The sequence below is a fragment of the Desmodus rotundus genome, chromosome 1 (assembly GCF_022682495.2).
Source record: "Desmodus rotundus isolate HL8 chromosome 1, HLdesRot8A.1, whole genome shotgun sequence".
NCBI lineage: Eukaryota > Metazoa > Chordata > Mammalia > Chiroptera > Phyllostomidae > Desmodus > Desmodus rotundus.
Genome location: NC_071387.1, coordinates 31,431,502 through 31,448,473, shown reverse-complemented (window position 1 = coordinate 31,448,473; position 16,972 = coordinate 31,431,502). Strand labels below are relative to the sequence as shown.

At 52.3% G+C, this 16,972-nt stretch overlaps 3 protein-coding genes across 6 annotated transcripts in view; 1 reads left to right on the top strand and 2 right to left on the bottom strand.

Moving 5' to 3' along the window:
• Positions 1-844, bottom strand: part of TLN1 (talin 1) — a 31,124-nt gene extending 30,280 nt beyond the window's left edge. The window contains exon 1 of one of the 2 annotated variants that reach the window (XM_024559999.3): positions 576-844. The gene's annotated coding sequence lies outside the window, so the exon portion shown is untranslated. The remainder of the gene's footprint in view (positions 1-575) is intronic. The other variant, XM_024559998.3, reaches the window with a different exon arrangement.
• A 639-nt stretch (positions 845-1,483) lies between these two features.
• Positions 1,484-5,912, top strand: CREB3 (cAMP responsive element binding protein 3). 3 transcript variants are annotated; one of them, XM_024560193.3, is made up of 10 exons: positions 1,484-1,619; positions 1,708-1,845; positions 1,918-2,065; positions 2,140-2,207; positions 2,323-2,412; positions 4,008-4,114; positions 4,223-4,291; positions 5,006-5,090; positions 5,184-5,268; positions 5,351-5,912. In XM_024560193.3, exons 2-10 carry the CDS (start codon positions 1,717-1,719, stop codon positions 5,626-5,628), a joined length of 1,059 nt encoding a protein of 352 aa, XP_024415961.2. In that variant the 5' UTR covers positions 1,484-1,619; positions 1,708-1,716; the 3' UTR covers positions 5,629-5,912. The 3 variants fall into 3 exon arrangements, with proteins under 3 accessions (XP_024415961.2, XP_071077457.1, XP_024415959.2); XM_071221356.1 differs by having other exon boundaries at positions 5,006-5,268; XM_024560191.3 differs by having other exon boundaries at positions 1,708-2,065; positions 5,006-5,268.
• An 85-nt stretch (positions 5,913-5,997) lies between these two features.
• On the bottom strand, positions 5,998-16,912 carry GBA2 (glucosylceramidase beta 2). Its single transcript, XM_024560190.4, has 17 exons — positions 16,260-16,912; positions 12,948-13,039; positions 12,580-12,695; positions 10,296-10,514; positions 9,750-9,989; positions 9,405-9,507; positions 9,094-9,247; positions 8,877-9,002; positions 8,534-8,706; positions 8,207-8,311; positions 7,896-8,003; positions 7,642-7,793; positions 7,426-7,532; positions 7,132-7,274; positions 6,937-7,052; positions 6,650-6,841; positions 5,998-6,366 (listed from the first exon to the last, which is right to left on the bottom strand). The coding sequence occupies exons 1-17, from the start codon at positions 16,592-16,594 to the stop codon at positions 6,082-6,084; spliced, it is 2,766 nt and encodes a 921-aa protein (XP_024415958.2). The 5' UTR covers positions 16,595-16,912; the 3' UTR covers positions 5,998-6,081.
• Positions 16,913-16,972: the final 60 nt, after the last annotated feature.

Genomic DNA, 16,972 nt, shown 5'->3' with positions numbered 1-16,972 from the left:
CTGTTTCCTAATATCGCCTTTGACATTCATCCCTTTCCTGACTCACCCCTTCACTGTTCAGTCCTAATACTGACTTTGCCATGGTTCTCTAATCCCTAAAACTCAATTTCTAACCTAATTCCTGTTGTTGACCCTGAACTCTAACTTTGATTTATGTTGGCCATCCTAGAAAACAAAATAATGATCTGACTCATACTAATAACTCTAAATCTTAACCGTGGCTCTATAATTCCTAAAGCTAATCTTTAATTCCAAACTCACCCAAAACTCTCCTACCCACACACCCGCTGTCAGCGAATCTCAAAACCTATCCCCGGCCCGCACCTCACTGCTACCCCACTCCTCACCCTCCCCAAAACCTATCCGAGACAGAGGACTGCTCCCAGGAAGGCCCTGTCTCCAGCAAAAAGGTCTACTTTAACTGTGAGCCCAAGCCGAAATGGACAGACGCTGAAATGTCTCCAACAAGACCTGAAACAGGAGGCGCAGGAAAGTCCGGGGCCCCGCCCGCCCACCTCCCAGGTCTGGCCTCGCAGCCACACCCTAAGGCTCCCCGATCACCCGGTAGAACCTACCTGCGCAGCCCTGCTAGTGCCCCGCCCGCCGGCCCGTTAGCCGGCTAGTTCTCCCGGTGGCTCTCTGGATCCGGCCTCGCCCTCCCTTCGGCGACACTCGGCCACTTCCGTCCCCGGAACTTCCCCCACCCGTGGGCGGTGCCCTGGGCCAGCGCTCTATGGTTGCGGAGACTGCCGGAAGCTGCTCTGGCCTCTGCTCTCGTTGCTTGCGAGACAGCTGAAAACCCGACCCCCTAGCCCGCCACAAGCAGAGGTGCGGCGCAATCTGGCAAAAAGGCTGGAACTGCGCTCGAGTTCCATTAAAAAAAAAAAAAGATTTTAACTTAGTTACTTATTTATTTAAAAAAAGACTTTATTTATTTTTAGAGAGAAGGGAGGGAGAAGGAGAGGGAGGGAAAGATCAGTGTGTGGTTGCTTCTTGCGCATCCACCACTGGGGACCTGGCCCACAACCCAAGCATGTACCCTGAGTGGGAGTGGAACCTGCAGCTCTTTGATTTGCAGTCCGGCACTAAATCCACTGAGCCACATTAGCTAGGACTATTTATTTAATTTTAGGGAAAGGGAGGGAGGAGAGGGAGAGAAACATCAGTGTGTGGTGGTCGTCTCTCCCCCCAACCCGTACTGGGGACTTGGCCTGCAACCCAGGCATGTGCCCTGACTGGGAATCAAATCCCAGTGATGCTTTGGCTCGCGCGCTCAAGCTACTGAGCCACACCAGCCAGGGCTGGAGTTCCTTTTTAGTCTCTGATTCTTTTTCCTAGCTTGGGGCTAAGGCGGAGCCGGTTCCCCGGAATGTCCACCCCGGGGTGTGAGGACGCATCAGGGACATCCCCTCTATTTGCATTGCTCCCCGTACGTGGCGAAGCACCAAGGCCACTTCCGCACTACAGGGAACTCCAAGTCCCGGAATGCTTTGGGGGTAGGTGCGTCACTTCCGTTGTGTTGGAAGCTGCAGTGAATCCCGTCTGAGAGGTCGATCCAGGTTTGAGAACGTCGACTAGTAACTACAGGGAAAGCCGGCTGAAGAGGGGCTAGCAGATAGGTAGGGTTGACTGACAGTCAGTGGGGGTCGTGCATGGGATTCGGGGTTGAGGCCAGATGAACTGTGTTTCTGCTCATTCTTTCCGTAGGTGTCCTATATGGAGTTGGCGTTGGACCCCGGTGATCAGGACCTGTTGGGCTTCCTGCTAGAGGAAAGCGGAGGTTTGGGGGCGGTGCCCGACGAGGTCTTGGAGGCTCCACTGGACTGGGAGTTGCCGCTTTCTGAGGTGGGTGGGGTCTCAGTCGGGGAGGTCAAGGGTGGTGACGAGTCGAGGACTGTTAATTTGAATCCTGTGAAGGCCCTCAGCGATTGGGACATAGAGGATTTCCTGAGCTCCCTGCCAAGTCCTCCAGCGTCGTTGAGCATTCTCAGCAACTCTAACCTCCGTCTTGTCCACCATGATCACACCTACTCTCTCCCACAAGAACATGTTTCCATAGATCTAGGTGAGCAGGAAATAATGAAGTTTGGGGGGAAGGAGAGGGCTCATGGGCCTGGTTATTCATTTTCCCTTTTGCAGATGGTGGGGTCTGTGGAACAGAGGAGACTCAGATGACTCCACTGCATGTGGAGGAGCCGGCAGAGCAGGTACTTGATTTGATTTACTGGAGGGTTATTCCCACATTGCAGGAGTGGGGGCTGGATTCCTCATTCCTCTCTAACATCCCCGTGAAACTCTGCTGCCCACCTTTTGTAACCCCAGGAGATTGTTAGGCTTACACTGACAGATGAGGAGAAGAGGCTGTTGGAGCAGGAAGGGCTTACTCTGCCTGGGACACTTCCTCTCACTAAGGTAAGACTTCCATTGGTTGAGCAAAGGTTAGTGGGGTGTTGTGAGTCCCAAGTAGGCCTTTTCTGTTTTGTTTGTTTTGTTTTATTCTAGTCAGCGAAAGGGAAACTTTATTGAGGCCCCAGGGTCACAGAGTTCAGCCAGAAGGCTGCCCTATGGTCAAGGGGGTGGTGGAGGGGCTTTATTTAACCTTGGGATGCAGGTTGTTGGTGTGGCCACACTTCTTGTGGCAGATGACAGTGCAGAGGTATAGATGGTATTACGCTTGGAGCAGTTCATCTTGTCAACAGTTGTACTTTCGGGTGAACTGGCTGAGGGAAGGCTTGATGATGCCAACCCTCAGACGAAGTGCTAAGTGCGGCGTGGACTCTTTCTGAATGCTGTAGCCTGTGGCCATCCTCTGGCTGTTTTCCTGCAAAAATCAGACACTGTTGGTCAGGTGGGATGCCCTCCTTGTCTTGGATTTTAGCTTTGACCTTCTCAGTGGTGTCACTGGGGTCAACCTCAAGGGTGATGGTCTTGCCCTTCAGTGTCTTCACAAAGATCTATATCTCTTTGCCTGCGGGGGCAGGGGGCGGGGGGGAGGCAGCTCTGTCGCCTTGTTGATCACCAGTCCTGTTAATTCTATTAGTAACTCGAAAAGGACTGCAGTTGAGAAATGTAGCAAATTCGCTGCTACTAGGAAGCTGAAGGGTGTGGTTAATCTGGATGCAGGGGCAGATCCTGGTTTTGTGGGGCTTACACGGATTTTGGTGTTAACTCTTTAAGAAATCAAAACCATCAGTGCATCAGTATAGGGACATGGAGAGGACCGCAGGCAGGGGCACTGACACTTAGACTTCACTGGCTTCATGCTAATCCCCCCTAGCTGCAAGGTAGAACTCAGTGTTTGGACTGGACTAAGTAGTAATACAAGAATAAGTCTAGATTCCTGAGTTTTAAGATGTGAGCGATGAGTGGCAACTTTATGAGCATGATATTGTGGTACTGTGATGAAATCACTGTTCACTGACAGGAAGATTAAGAGAATTTCAGTTTCTTCAATATATGAGTCAGCAGTGTGGTGTGGCTACTAAGAAAGTGAATGGGGTTTAGGAGCTTTATTAACAGAGGTTGATAGAAGGGAAGTGACTGTCACCTTCTCCTTTATATTAGCCAGACCACATGTTAGTGTCCAGTTTTGAGCCCAGATCTTTGACAGGTATTAAAAGTATGCAGTCCATCCTGAGGAGACGAGTGAAGATTTTTGCCCAGATTAACAGAGGCAATGTTGAGTGCCTGAAAACAGCGAAGGACCATTTAATTTGTTCTGTATGGTCCCACAGATGAGGTACTAGGCAAGTCTAATGGATAGAAATTGTAGAAGCAGATGTTGGCTCAGGATATGGAAGATTTTTAATTAATAAAATTGTTAAACATCGTCTGGCTTGTGAGGGCATTAACACCTGATCCTTGGAGGTATTCAGCCAGAAGCCAACTGTCTGTTGGTCAGGGGAGTTGTACAAGGAGTTCCTGCATTGGTAAGGTGATTGAACTCGCTTGCCTTCCAGCTCCCTGGTCCACTGTTCTTCTGATACACCTTTTCCTTGTGTTGTCAGATGGAGGAACAAGTTCTGAAACGAGTGCGGAGGAAGATTCGAAATAAAAAGTCGGCTCAAGAGAGCCGCAGGAAGAAGAAGGTGTACGTGGGGGTGTTAGAGAGCAGGTATGAAGGGAGAGGCACTCTGGGGTGGGGGAACAGAAGTAGCTGGAAGCGGTAGGTCTTTCAGGGGAAGATACAAGCCATATCCTCACGTCCCTGTTATTCCCTCAGGGTCTTAAAATACACAGCCCAGAATCTGGAACTACAGAACAAAGTACAGCTCCTGGAGGAACAAAATCTGTAAGCAACTCTAACATCACTCCCTTCTCACCAGCCCCTGCCCGGCATTTAATGCCGTCTATCTTTTCCCTGTATCACACTTGATTTCCAGCTCCCGCATGCAAGGTCTGGTGCTTAGCCTTTAGTGGGTTTCTGATTCTAAAAAGCTCACAATAGTGGGGAATAAATTCACAAGTAACTAAGGATAAGGTAAGTATCAAGAAAGAGAGAGAGAGAAAGACCTCTTGGGTCAGATGACATTCGATAGTAGATAGCATTCTGGGGGTGGGGAGTAGGGATGGGGAGCGTTCTAAGGAGAGAGAGCACAGCACAGTTCAGTCTGGGCAGAACCCTAACATCGGGGAGTTGGGCCAGAAGGTGGAGAACATCGACTGGCAGGTGAGGATTATGTATGTAGCTATTAAGCCAGTGTAGAACCACTGTTTGCAAAGGATGTTAAGGCAGAGCAGAGCAGAGGGGTATTTGTTTTAATGAGGAACTTTGGGCATTTTGTGCACAGAGAGGAAGAAAGTCATTTGCAAAAGTAGGACAAAAAGTAAAAGAATTACTCAGTGTTTGTGTCTCTCATGTATACAGGAGAAATGCATGTTATTAAACTTTATTATTATTTTGAGAGGACCTAGTGCACAGATAGAGAGCTGGCCTTAAAAAGAGGACGTCATTGTATCTCAGGGTGCCAGGCCAGGGGCTGCTCACTGTCTCCTCTTCTTCTAGGTCCCTCCTGGATCAGTTGAGGCGGCTCCAGGCCATGGTCATTCAGATAGCAAACAAAACCAGCAGCAGCAGCACCTGTCTCTTGGTGAGGATGGTGAATGAAGTAAAGATCATTGTCCCAGGTGCAGGGATGGGTGCAATCCAGAGCTCTTCGTCATTTCCTTTTCCTGTGCTCCAGGTCCTCCTGTTCTCCCTCTGTCTCGTCTTTGTACCTGCTATGTACTCCTCTGACACAAGGGGGAGCCTGCCAGCTGAGCATGGAGGTGAGAGGCTTGAGGATACCATTAAGGGTGGACTAGGGGGAGAAGCCTAGCCAGTCTCTGAACAGAGTCTCTGTCTCCTCAGTGTTATCCCGCCAGCTTCGTGCCCTCCCTCAGCAGCTGGAGCTGTCTGCCCTGCAGTCGGAGGTACCAAAGGATAGCTCTGACCGTGAGCTCCAGGCTCCTGGCAACTCTTGCTGCCCGCTCTTCCACATGCCTCGGGCTCCTGGCCCAGAGCCTCCCCTGAAGTTGCCCTGCCCAGGTCCCATTTTTCCCCTGCATGCAAATCTCACAAGAGAGGGGGGATGGCTCCATGCCCACAGACCCATATCTGTTATCTTGCAGGGTGGATACTCAGGCTAGGGTAGAGGCCTGGGGCCTACAGTTGGTGTCCAAGTGAAAAGGAATGGGAGAGGGCTGGTCTTAGCCTCTGTGCCCTGTCAGAAGCCTGAGGGCTTGGGAACCCCGAGGGCTCAAACACACCACACTTACTGGCTTTCTGGATCTTTTATTTGTACCCCTGTATGTCTATCACCCCATGACTAATGGGCCTGGGGGAGTCAACTGATACTGAAAATTTCATGCAGTAAGGGGATGGGGTGAGGAAAGAAATAAATAAGTGATTCTGATGCTTGGATCACCCTCAACCCCTTTACTGGCATGGTTGGATGGGGAGAAAGGGAGAGGCGTGATTGTCCTGGTGGCTCAGGGTTGCAGGAGACGGGGGGGGGGGGGGGGGGGGGGGGGGGTGGGGGAGGAGCAAAGGCCAGGCTGGAGGCTGGACTGTTAGCGCCTCCCTCCCATAGTTTGGAGGGCTCACTCTGGGCTTGGGTTTGCCATGGCTTCCTTTGGTCCAAATTTAGATCCTATACTTAGTCCTTTGCCCTGTTTGGCTATTGGTCTGGAGACCTTTTTATGCTGCTGCTGCTGCTGCTGCAGGGCCAGCTGCATGGCCCAGATGCTCAGTGGCCGCATGTAGGCCAGAGAGCGGAACACTCGCTGTTGGCAGTATGCCTCGGGGGTCTGGAAGGCCAGGCCCAGGCGCTCCCACACAGTACGGTAGCAGCCTTCGGCTGTCTGGAAGCCCTCCCAAGTCAGGCCCTGTAGGGAGAGATTCGTAGTCACATTAGTTGGCCACCCCTGAATGGCCTCTTCAGCTGGACAGATGGAGGCAGTAAGGTCCCTGCTCTCAGGCAGTTCCCAGATAATGGAAAAGAGAAACTTAACCCTCAGGCAGAAGACTGAAGACAGGAGATGGAATGCAAGCCAGGGAAAAGAGGGAGGCTTTCTCTGTGGCTAAGATGGCACTGGGATAGACAGTACAAATGCTTGAGGGCTGGGGAAGTGTGCTGGGCCAGTGTGCTTGGGGAAGGCAGCGCATTACCTCCTGGATCATGGTGGCTGCCAGCCCGTAGACCACGCCCACCCAGACTTCATCAGACTGGACACTGGATCTATCAGGGACACCATGGGGCTGCATGCCATTCACAGCCCCCATGGCCCCTCCTGCAAAGGCCTGGACATTGAACTCGAAGATCGTTTGGAGAGCACAGACCACGTGTGGGGTAGGAAATACCTAGACGGGCAAAGGAAGAAACACAATCTCCTAAACTTACTTTGTACCTCCAAGAAAAACCCACCTCTCTGGCTCTTCCGTCTAGCCTCTCTCACCTCAGTGTCTCCTTCTCCTAGGCCGCTGGCCCTCAGGAACCACTGGCCAGCACACTGGTCAGACATGATGCTACAGGACTGAGGCTGAGAGCTGCAGTCATAGTTGTAATAGCGGCCTGCAGCAGAGGGAGGGCGGAGTAAGGCTCCTTGTGTCCATATAGCTGCCTTAAGACTCCTTGGAATCCCCCAACTCACCATTCCACAGCAGTCTCTCATAGGCTTCTTTTCCCCGGCTAAGGATGGAAGCGAACTTCTCTTGGACTTCCTGTGTCCCACACAGAGCAGCCATCTGGACCATCATAGCCACAGCTGCCAGCCACAGTCCTCCACAGTAAGCACTGAGCAGGATAATGGGTTTAGGGGTCCGACTGGCAGCTCCAACCATTTCTATGCCATTTAACAGGCCATGAGTCTCTCTTCCCTGAGCCCATAATCCCTGAGTGTTTAGTTACCCACCTCAGGCCCCCTGGAAATCCCTACCCCACTAACCTGGGGCCTGTGGTGACCCACGCATCATAGGTCTGGTCTGCATAGCCTCCATTTTCAATGAGTCCATCTTGGTCCTTGTCAAACTTCATTTCAGACTCCATCACAGCCTAGGGAGGAACCAAGATACCAAAGGCTTAGAATTGAAGAAGAGACAATAGCCAGCTAGCTCTCTCCAAACACCAGCCACGCACTGGCCACTGTCCATGCATCCCTTACCAGACACACAGGCCACATGTCCCTCAGGAAGCCCTGGTCCCCCGTCAGGTAATAGTCCCGATAAACCTGCAGCACAAACTTCAGATTCAGGTCCTTCCAGTCAGCAGTGTCGTGGATCACATACGCATTGACCCGGAGCCATGGCTCGTCGTCTGTGGGAGGGAAGGGGACCTGGTTCATTTGCATTGGTGGGTAGGGCAGGGGGTGCAAAAGCTGAGGGGAGGAAGCTGACCTTGAGGTGGAAGGACTTTTACCTGGGTCCCCAATATCATGGGGGATGACATTCCTCCTCTTCACAGGTGCCATTACCCCACTCATCAGGTACCGGCGCCCTGTCAGGTCCTCCCTGAGCGTGGCCAGAGCTGGAGGAGCAGACAAACAAGTCGAGGGCCGGGCAGAGAACGGGCAGGCTTGGGAGGTGCAGGGCAGTGTGTGTGACCCCAGAAGGGAACCAATAAACAGGATGTAGATATGTTGGTGGGGGGGGAGATAATCTCAGTGACCACAAAGGTTCTTGAGTGTGGGGAGTTAAAGAGGGCAGAAGAAGCACAAAAGAGACCCTCACCCATGTCATACTGCAGACTGAGCTCAAGTTTGGGCCAGAGCATGATGAGGGCGAAGGAGGCGTAGAAGTGAACATCGTATGTGTTGTACATGCGATATTCCTGGCCTGGAAGAATGAGGGAGACACAGTGTTGCCAGAATTCCTGCTTCCCCTTAGAGTTCCCCTCCCTCCCTCCCTTGCCCTCTAGCATTGGGTGTGGGGCACTGTCACTCTCCGTACCTGCCAGTTACCCCTCATCCCAGTAACCTTACCACCCTGCCTAGTGGTAAGGCACTAACTGGCCTCACAGATACGGCCTGCCACACTAGAGCCCACCAGCAGCCGTACCTTCAAGGTAGCCAAATCGACCATACTCTGTAAGGGTGGGGCGGAGCTGACTCATGCTTCCCGCCAGCTCCTCTGGTAGGGAATCCTCAGGAACTTCCAGCCATATTGTGCCTCCATCAGCCAGGAAGTATAGTTCATTGAAGAGTGCGGATTTGTACCAGGCAGGCAAGGACCTGGGAAGCCAGGGAGGAGAGAATGGCCTAGTGAGTATGGACCTCCCAGGAAAGAAAGGACTTGTGTTCGGTAGAGTGGGGGCACCCAGTGAATCCCAGCTCAAGTCTGCTGACTGTGGTGGGTGGAGTGACTGCCTGGGAGAAAGGCAGGAGGTGGGCCCCGCTGGCACCTGTCGTCCAATACCGAGCTCTGCCAAGCCGAGATCCTCTCCTCCCAGTCTGCGTATCGGCACAGTGCGTAGTGGCTAAGGGCAGGTGCTGCATCGCCGTCTGAGCCAAAGAACCTTGTGTAACGCCTGGGGTAGAGAGAAAGGGGAAGGATGGACACATGGACTCCAGGTCAGAGCCCTAGCACCTTGGATCCCTGTCCTCTCTCGGTCCCCTCACCTGCAGTAGACCTGGCCCTTGGCCCCAAACATGACTCTGGGCATGTCCCATGCCAGTGAGAACTCCAGGCGGCACCGGCCTCGGGGTGGCAGCTTACCCGTAACACACACAGCCCCAGCGATGCCTACCCCTTTCTGCGAGGGGGTGCTTGGGCCTGAGAGGAACACAGGAGGAATCAGCACAGGCATCTCCTTCAGCCCTAGGGATCCATAACTTAGGAACAAGGCCCATTCATTACCAGGCCTCCCACCCTGCTCCCCAGACAGGGACAACCTCTCTTCCCACCACCTCCCTGTGAGACCCCCCATCACCAGCAGGGGAGTCCAGCTGTCCATCCTGAAGTAGATCCTGCCACACCTGCTGCCCAGTGCCATCAGGGTCAAAAGCTGTGATGTAGGTTACGGTCGTATCTGCCTGTTAAGGGGCCAAAGACTGTGAGGGGAAGCTCTCAGGTATGTTGGCTTCCAGCAAATGCTCTCACTCTTGTTACATATTCCAACCTCCTCCAAGTTCCAGAGGCTTAAGGGCTATGGGGAGGGTGGGACCCAGGAGTTTAGGAAACGAGGAGACCATGGTGAGATGGGGTGGGCTCGGGGGCCAGGCCAGGGGTGGGGGCTCAGGGGCTAAGGTTTGCCACAGGGCAGGCTGCTCCGTACCGTGAGTCGTGCAGCCACAGCCATCGTGTAGGGATTTGGAAGGGTTGGGTGGTGCAGCAGCAGCCCCCGTACAGTCTCCCCATCACGCTCCAGAGAGAAGGGCTCGTTCCACAAACCCCCTGGGGCATCGTCCCCACCTCCCAGTCCGTTCCGCATGGAGAACATGATGGACACATCCAGGGCTTCGTCCCCTTCATTTTCCACATCCCACACAAAGACTCCTACAGGCAGACTGCTGTCCTGGGTGCAGAAGATCAGACTCAGATGGTCCCAGTGTGGCCCCTCCTGGGCCCCTCCCCAGGATCAAGCCTCCCGGCAAGGACCTGACTCAAATACTCCCTACATACTCTCTTGTCTTCCACTTGCATCTCCCCATATTCCCACACAGGCTGTCTACTAGGAGACGGCAGGCCGGCCGGGCGGTGGTCCTGGGAAACCAGTGTGATGTTCACACTCCAACCCCTTCTTTCCCAGGGCATGGAATTTCCAGCAGAGTCAGAACCCAGGGAAGGGGGCACAATGGAGGAAACATGGGGGGAATCTCACCTGGTAGTCATGGGGCAAGATGGGTGTGATCTGGCGGCAGGTCAGGGTGACATTCTGGCCAGGAAGCTGATAGACGGTCCAGGCTCGGGGATAGAGGGCGTGGTAGAATGCAAAGTACCCACACAGCCCCCAGTTCCAGCTGCGCAGGACACTTGGGCGCTCCACGGACAGGACTTGCTGGTACACAGTCTGCCCTTCCCGACACAAGCACACTGTGAACTAAACCGAGAGAAGACAGGCTAGAAGTGGTTACCACTGCATCACAGCCTCACTCTTGCCCCAGTCCTTTCCCCCGAGCTCAGTGAGTCACCAGCAAGTCCCACCTCCTCCTCCATCTACCTCCCAGACCTCCTCTCCCTTCTCACTGCTGTGGTCTTACTGCCCTAACCCAGGCCCTCACCATCTCTGCTCTTACCCTCGACCCTCACTCATGTGGATATCACAGTGATCTTTCTTACAGACAAGTCAAAATATGCTGGTCTGGGTTTATGTTCCAGTGACCCCCCATGGCCCTCAGACTGCAGTCTAAATAAACTCTCTACCTGGCTTTCATGACCTTGATCTGGCCTGTCCCTGCCGATGAGACTCATTACCTGTTGAAGTTCCTTTATTCTGGTTGTATCAAATCTCACTATTCCTTGAGCACACTACACTTCTTCCTGCCTGCCTTTGCTCACTGCTCACGCTCATTCTCCATCTGGTGAGTCCCCTGCCCCTGTCCTTTAAGGCCTAAGCCAAATGCCATCTCCTCTTTAAGCAAGGAGTCATTCTTCTGCGTATCCCCCTATGCCTCTAGTGTAGTATGTTACAATGTGTTTATTCACATTCTGACGCCCTGCCTGCTCCATGGGTTGAGGGCAGGGACCCTCTAGTTCACCGAGGGCCCCCCTTCTCCAGCTGTGAGTGCCAGTCAGTCAGGCGGACTTGGCATGTGGAGGGAGAGGATGGGCAAAGCCTGTAGCCGTACCCCTTTTCTAGCAGTCTATTATGTGTGCCTGAGCCTCTCATTTTGGCACTGATACGGTCTCATAGCCTCCAGGTTCTCAAAGTCCTATTCCCCTAATAAAAATGCAAGCTTCTGGAGGCTAGGGGCTATGAGGGGTTGATATTTCCTCCCTTGGTTCAAAGTATGCCTGATATTTTTAAACATATATATAAAAGCTTTTTGCTTTTTGAATAGTAGATAATGGTTAAGACCATGGGCTTTTAAGCACAGAGGGAACTGGTTCTGAATCCCAGTGCTTCCATGTACCAACCATGTGATCCTGGGCACGTCACTAACCCTCTTCAGATCTCAGTTTCCTCATCTGTAAATGGGCACAATAATGATACCTTGTGGGGTTGTCTTAAAGCATTAAATACGATGTAAAAATCTCAGCACATGTTAAACGTGCAGTAATTACTTTAACTGTAGAGTCACAATTCTGGAAGGCATTCCTCTTGGATACCTAAGGGATGAGCCAGAGAGGAAGCTTGGGACCTTGGGCAGGGTTGGTAAATCTAACTAGGAAGGGCACTTCATTAATAGACTGAAGGTCTGCTAGTCATTTCTCCTTTGAAGATGGGCTGAAAGCTGGAGTCATCCCTCAGGCAGGAAACAGGAACTTGGAGGACAACTCAAATGGGAGGTCACTAGAGAGAGATGATGAAAGGTAGATCATGTGCCTCTGGCAGTCTGAGGCGCAGGTGTGATGACAGAACACAAGGAAAAGAGGCAAAACTTCAGGAAAGAGAAGAGGGCTAGAGATCTATGCCTGGGAGAGGAGGGGCTTCCCAGGCCCTCAGCCAGAGAGTCCTCTAGAAGAGTGATCACCAGCAGAGGAGTTGACCTCTGGCTGAGGGCTGGCAAATCAGGGTGAGCAGTGGGTGCTCTACACGCATCCCCACCCCACCCCCCATTTGTAGACTTCTGGTTTTGTTTTCCTGCCTGGTCCTACCACATGTTCTTTTCAACCAGGTTAAGTGATTAGGGAATTCTCTGCACAGAGTACTCGCTAGTACTGTGACTGGCTCAGCTAGTGGAGCTGGGGCAGCAAGTAGGTAGGGAGCATTTACTAGAGAAATGTAGGGCACCAAAGTGCCAGGGCTGTTTGTTCTTTCAAGGAACGCGTGCTCTGTGTCTCATTCCTGGAGTGCGTGAGGCTAGGTGCGCAGAAAGCATCTCGAAAGGATTTATTGGACTGAATCATGTACATGTCTACCGGCCGCATCCTACACCAGCCAAGAGGCCCCCCCTGGCCTGGGGAGGGGGTCTTGGACCTCTCCTCCACCACCTGGCTCTTACTTGGTCAGCCATGACCGTCCGGTGCTGGTACATTCCAGGATTAAGCTGCCAACGACAAAACTGGCCTCTCCAGCCTCGGGTGATAGTGCCTCCCCCGATGCCACCCAAAGGACAACCTAGAGAGAGAATCAGGATCATTACTGGGGTAACGGGGCTTGGGAAACAAGCCGGCTGCTCACTTTCTAGGCTATAAAGGGATCCTCTAAAAACCACGGGAATATGAAATCAACATGTTGTACACCTTAACTTAAACAAAGCTATAGATCAATTATGGTATATCAAAAAAGGTGGGGAGAAAAGACCCCTAGGGGATGGGGTCAGGGAAGCTGGGCCCTTGCTGAACAGGGCAGAGCTGAGGGGGGGCTCACCATAGATCTGTCTCAGGGGGACAGAGTTGATGAGGTCTATGAAAGGCTTCTTTTTCTCCACCTGAGTCTTCTGGTACCACCACTGCAAGTACCTGTGGAGCAAGGTGCAGTGTGAATGAAAGAGGTTGTGGGCAGTGCCCCCCAGGTGTGATTTTACCTACCTCTTTCTGGACACCGGCTGTGATTTCCCATTAAACGGTAGGGGATCCAACACCTTTGCTTCCAAACCCCTCCTCCTCTCAACTTCTCTCCAGTTCAGGCTCCCCGAGCTTTCGGGTCATCCCAGCTCACAGTGTGGGACTGCTTTTGTTTCTCCTCTGGCGCTTTCTGATCTTTCCTCACCTCTAACCCCACTGCCACTGCTTGAGCTTACCCCAGCAGCTTTTGTCTGAGGTGTTGAAAGGGCCAGTTATGGTTTCCTGACCTACAACACCCTCCACCAACTTGCCCCCCCAGGCATGGGCTGCTGGGATAATTTTCTTCTTTTTAAAAGGATTATTTTTCTTCCTGATGATGACAGGTGAAAACCTGTAGACTACAGCAGGTGGGAGGGAGAAAAATGCTACCCATAGACAACCAGTGTTTGTATTTCGGGGCATTTCCTTTTATGTATGTATTTATTTATTTATTTTAAATTCAGGGTTGAAACTGTAAGCTTTGTGATTGTGCTCTCTTAATAATATCCCAGTAAAGACGTCAAAAAAATCTCAACACTTCCCTGGGCTTGTCTCAACAATATGTCCCACAGGCAAATGATTCTGTTTGGGATCCAAGGCTCTGACATCTGTCCTAGACCATCTTCTGCTCTTTCTTCTACAACTCCCCATTCAGGGTGAGTCCTCGCTAAGCAACCCCTGCCCTACCAGACGCTCTCCCGGTTCTGCTTTCCTGCCTACCCAGCCACTTTATACCACTACTCAAGCACCACACTAGTAACCACGCAATTGTGTAAGTAACCCTTCTGAGCCTCAGTTGCCTCAGTTTCCTGCAAAATGGGGGAATACTACCTGCCCTACCTACCTACCTACATGCCGCGTGGTATGGTCGCAAAAGCAAATGACATAATGGACGGGAAGGCCATAAAGCGGCATACCGCGTAGGCTGTGTCCATCACCTGTACACACACTATCTCAGTTCCCAATCAGACGCTGTCTTGTAATTTCAGTGCTCCTCACGTGAGTCTGACAAAGTTTTAAGTTCCTTGCGGAAAGGGACAGTGACAAGGACTAGTTGATTGTTATCCACAGCGTCAAGCACAGGGCACGGCGCACGGCCTACAGTCAGTACACAGTCGCTGACTTTACTGCGAGTGTGCAGTGGGGCAACGAGGACAGGAGCAAGGGGAGGAGAAATGTGCTTCAAGAATAGGGAGGGTACCTTCCTTCCGGGGGGGTGGAAGGAAAGGGAGGGAAGACAAAGGATGAGATGCTGGGAAGGCAGAAGATTCTCTCTGCCAGTTTAAAGGAAACTGGACTTTGAAACTAGAGGCCAGAAAGGATTGGTGAAGGGAAAGAGAGTGCAGTGGGAATTAGGGCCACGAGGGAGAAATGCAAGATGTGAGGATAGGCAGAACAAAGGAGCATCTAGCACATAACTGCACTCAACAAATTTTATTTATTTTTTTTAGAAAGAGAGCAGTATATATAAAGTAATTTCAATACTTTGTAGCTGCTTGTAGGAAACAGAAGATCTCACGCCAAATTTTCTCAATAAGTATTATTGAATGAATGGACTCTGTCTGGAAGGCAGAGCTATCAAAATTAAGTCCTTACCACACTGAGGCCAAGAAAACTGTCTTCCTGGAGCTCCTGGTTACAGTACCCTCAGTTCACCTCTCTTAGGGTCTGCCTCTCTCCCACTCCCTTAATTTAGCAGCTGGCTATTCTTGACCTATTTGGCGGTCTCCATAATTTCAGTCCCAACTTAAGAATTATCACTCAGAGTTCTTTCTTGTCTCACCCCCACTTTTTCCTCAAGATCTCATCCCATTCCAAAAGCCCTGTGTCAGTGGCCCCCACCCTATCCTGGTATGGGAAGCCAAGGTCCAGGGGGCTGAGTACAGGTTCAGGCCTCTGTGACTCAGCTCATACATAGGGACAGAGGGACTAGGATACCCACCTGTTCTTGACCTCAGTGCCCCCATCACATGCACCCCAATGTGCTTCTCTCAGCACTCTATCCCTAGATCCTATTTTGACCCAAAGACTTTGGGGTTCAAGACTGGGCTGGGTCGGTTTCAGAAGCAGCCTGATTGTTCTCTGGTACCGGCCACCCACAGGTACTAGCAAAGGAGTAGGATACCCAGGCAGCGCCAGGCTCGTCCCCACTGCCTAGGGCTGGGGTTGGGTAAATGGACCCCATACCCCAGCCCCACAGCACTGACTGGGACAGGTAAGGATCCCTTTAGAGGCTGCCAAGGCTGGGTTTCCCAACCTGTATGCCTCCCTTCCTGGCTTTGTATTCACTGTGTGGACTGATTCAGGATGACATCAGAGTGATGCTTTTTGTCCTCACATCCACCTGGTCTTGTTAGTAGGTTTCAGCTCCTCATCGCTAGTTTTTGCACTCAATGGGGATCTGGAGGGATCTAGAGGAGTTCCGCAGCCCAGAATGAGCTCTTCGGGTGTCCGCAGTCCTTGGGGAGGGAGTGCGGGGTAGGTGGACACCAGGGCAGGCTCTGGAAGACTATTACTAAGAGCTCTGGGGACACCTAGAGCAGTGCCTCTCTGATCAGAGGTCTTCTCTGCTTTTTTGATCGGGGCCTGCCTCTGTCAGAGGAGAGTGAAGAGCACCTCGCACTGCCCTCTCCTTAGGGTTGAGGGAGCAGGCAGGCTCTCACCCACTCCCTGGAACTAAAGCGTGATGGGTGTTGGACTGAAATGTGATGTGCCTAAATGAGGTACTGAGAATACTCCAGCTGCTCAGGGGAATCTGAGAACCACCCCCTCCCACAAAAAACAGCATTGTATCAGCACCATTTCCTATCCTGCCACAAAATACAGCTAACCCCAAAGAGCTGTCTTCAGAAAAGGAGGAGTACAAGAGAAGGATACTAAATGGGAAAGGCCTACTGCAGGCCTAAATGTTTCTGCTCTTTCCTGCTAAAAAGACAAGTTACTGGGAGCAAAGGGTAGCAAAAAGGTGTGACCTGGTCTCACACTCCAATATAAAGGCTTAGCATATGTTGGGGATAGGGGCCACTTGATCAGGACAAGACACATATCTGCTTTCTCCCCCTTTTCCACATCGCTGGACGTCCTGTGTGGCAACAAAGTGAACTCTATGGTACTCTAGGCGATGGGATCTACTCACCTCAAGCCCATGCCCAGATGCTTTATCAGGTTGCTTAGGGAGATGTCATTGGCATTAAAGGGTTTCCTCTTCTCTGAAAATTCGTGAGCCAAGCAGATGCGCCAGCCAAAGGAAGGCACCTGGTAGCCCTTAGCTTTACCCTCGTAGGAAGCCATCAGCTGCCCAGAGTACTCCGAATTGCTGTAGCCCAATTCATTTTGGGGTCGATTGTCCTCAGGGATCTCGCGGTCAGTAACCTGCACGTCCTCAGTGCCTCCAGTATCTTCAGGGCAATAAACCTGTGGATCCCCTTTAGCACAGCTGGTCTGCTCCGAAGCTGGGACTCCGGTTCCCATGTTCCCTGGATCCAGGGTCCCCACGACCTCGATGGCCTCAGGTCTCGAGCCTTCTGGTACAAAGTGTCTCACCAGCCAAGTCCAGATGCCGATGCCGATGGTTGTTAGGTGCCGTCCTGGAGGGCCCGGCGCTGGGGAAAGCTGCGGTGGGCAGGTGTCTCTGTGGACCCCGGGAGCTGTTGCTGCAGCTGCGACAGAGGCGACAGCAATGAAGCCGCCTCGGGCTCCCTCCTGGTCTTCTCTCTGGGTCCTGGGCGGGAAGGGTCGGGCCTCGTAGTCATTGGGCCCCGATGATGAGCTTGCCGGGCCAAAGGGCGACTACTGGGCGGGTGGAGAGGGGAGGAGCCCAGGGGGCCGGCCCGCAAGGCACCGCCCCCG

Excerpts from the sequence above, each read along its gene's own strand:
- GBA2 (XM_024560190.4), bottom strand. The coding sequence starts at position 16,594 with ATGGGAACCGGAGTCCCAGCTTCGGAGCAGACCAGCTGTGCTAAAGGG. Across the intron at positions 10,515-12,579 it reads GGACGGTCATGGCTGACCAA|TTCACAGTGTGCTTGTGTCG; the intron begins GTAAGAGCCAGG and ends CTCTCGGTTTAG. Across the intron at positions 6,367-6,649 it reads CAGCCACCATGATCCAGGAG|GGCCTGACTTGGGAGGGCTT; the intron begins GTAATGCGCTGC and ends CTCTCCCTACAG.
- CREB3 (XM_024560191.3), top strand. The coding sequence starts at position 1,717 with ATGGAGTTGGCGTTGGACCCCGGTGATCAGGACCTGTTGGGCTTCCTG. Across the intron at positions 2,208-2,322 it reads TGGAGGAGCCGGCAGAGCAG|GAGATTGTTAGGCTTACACT; the intron begins GTACTTGATTTG and ends TTGTAACCCCAG. Across the intron at positions 4,115-4,222 it reads GTGGGGGTGTTAGAGAGCAG|GGTCTTAAAATACACAGCCC; the intron begins GTATGAAGGGAG and ends TTATTCCCTCAG.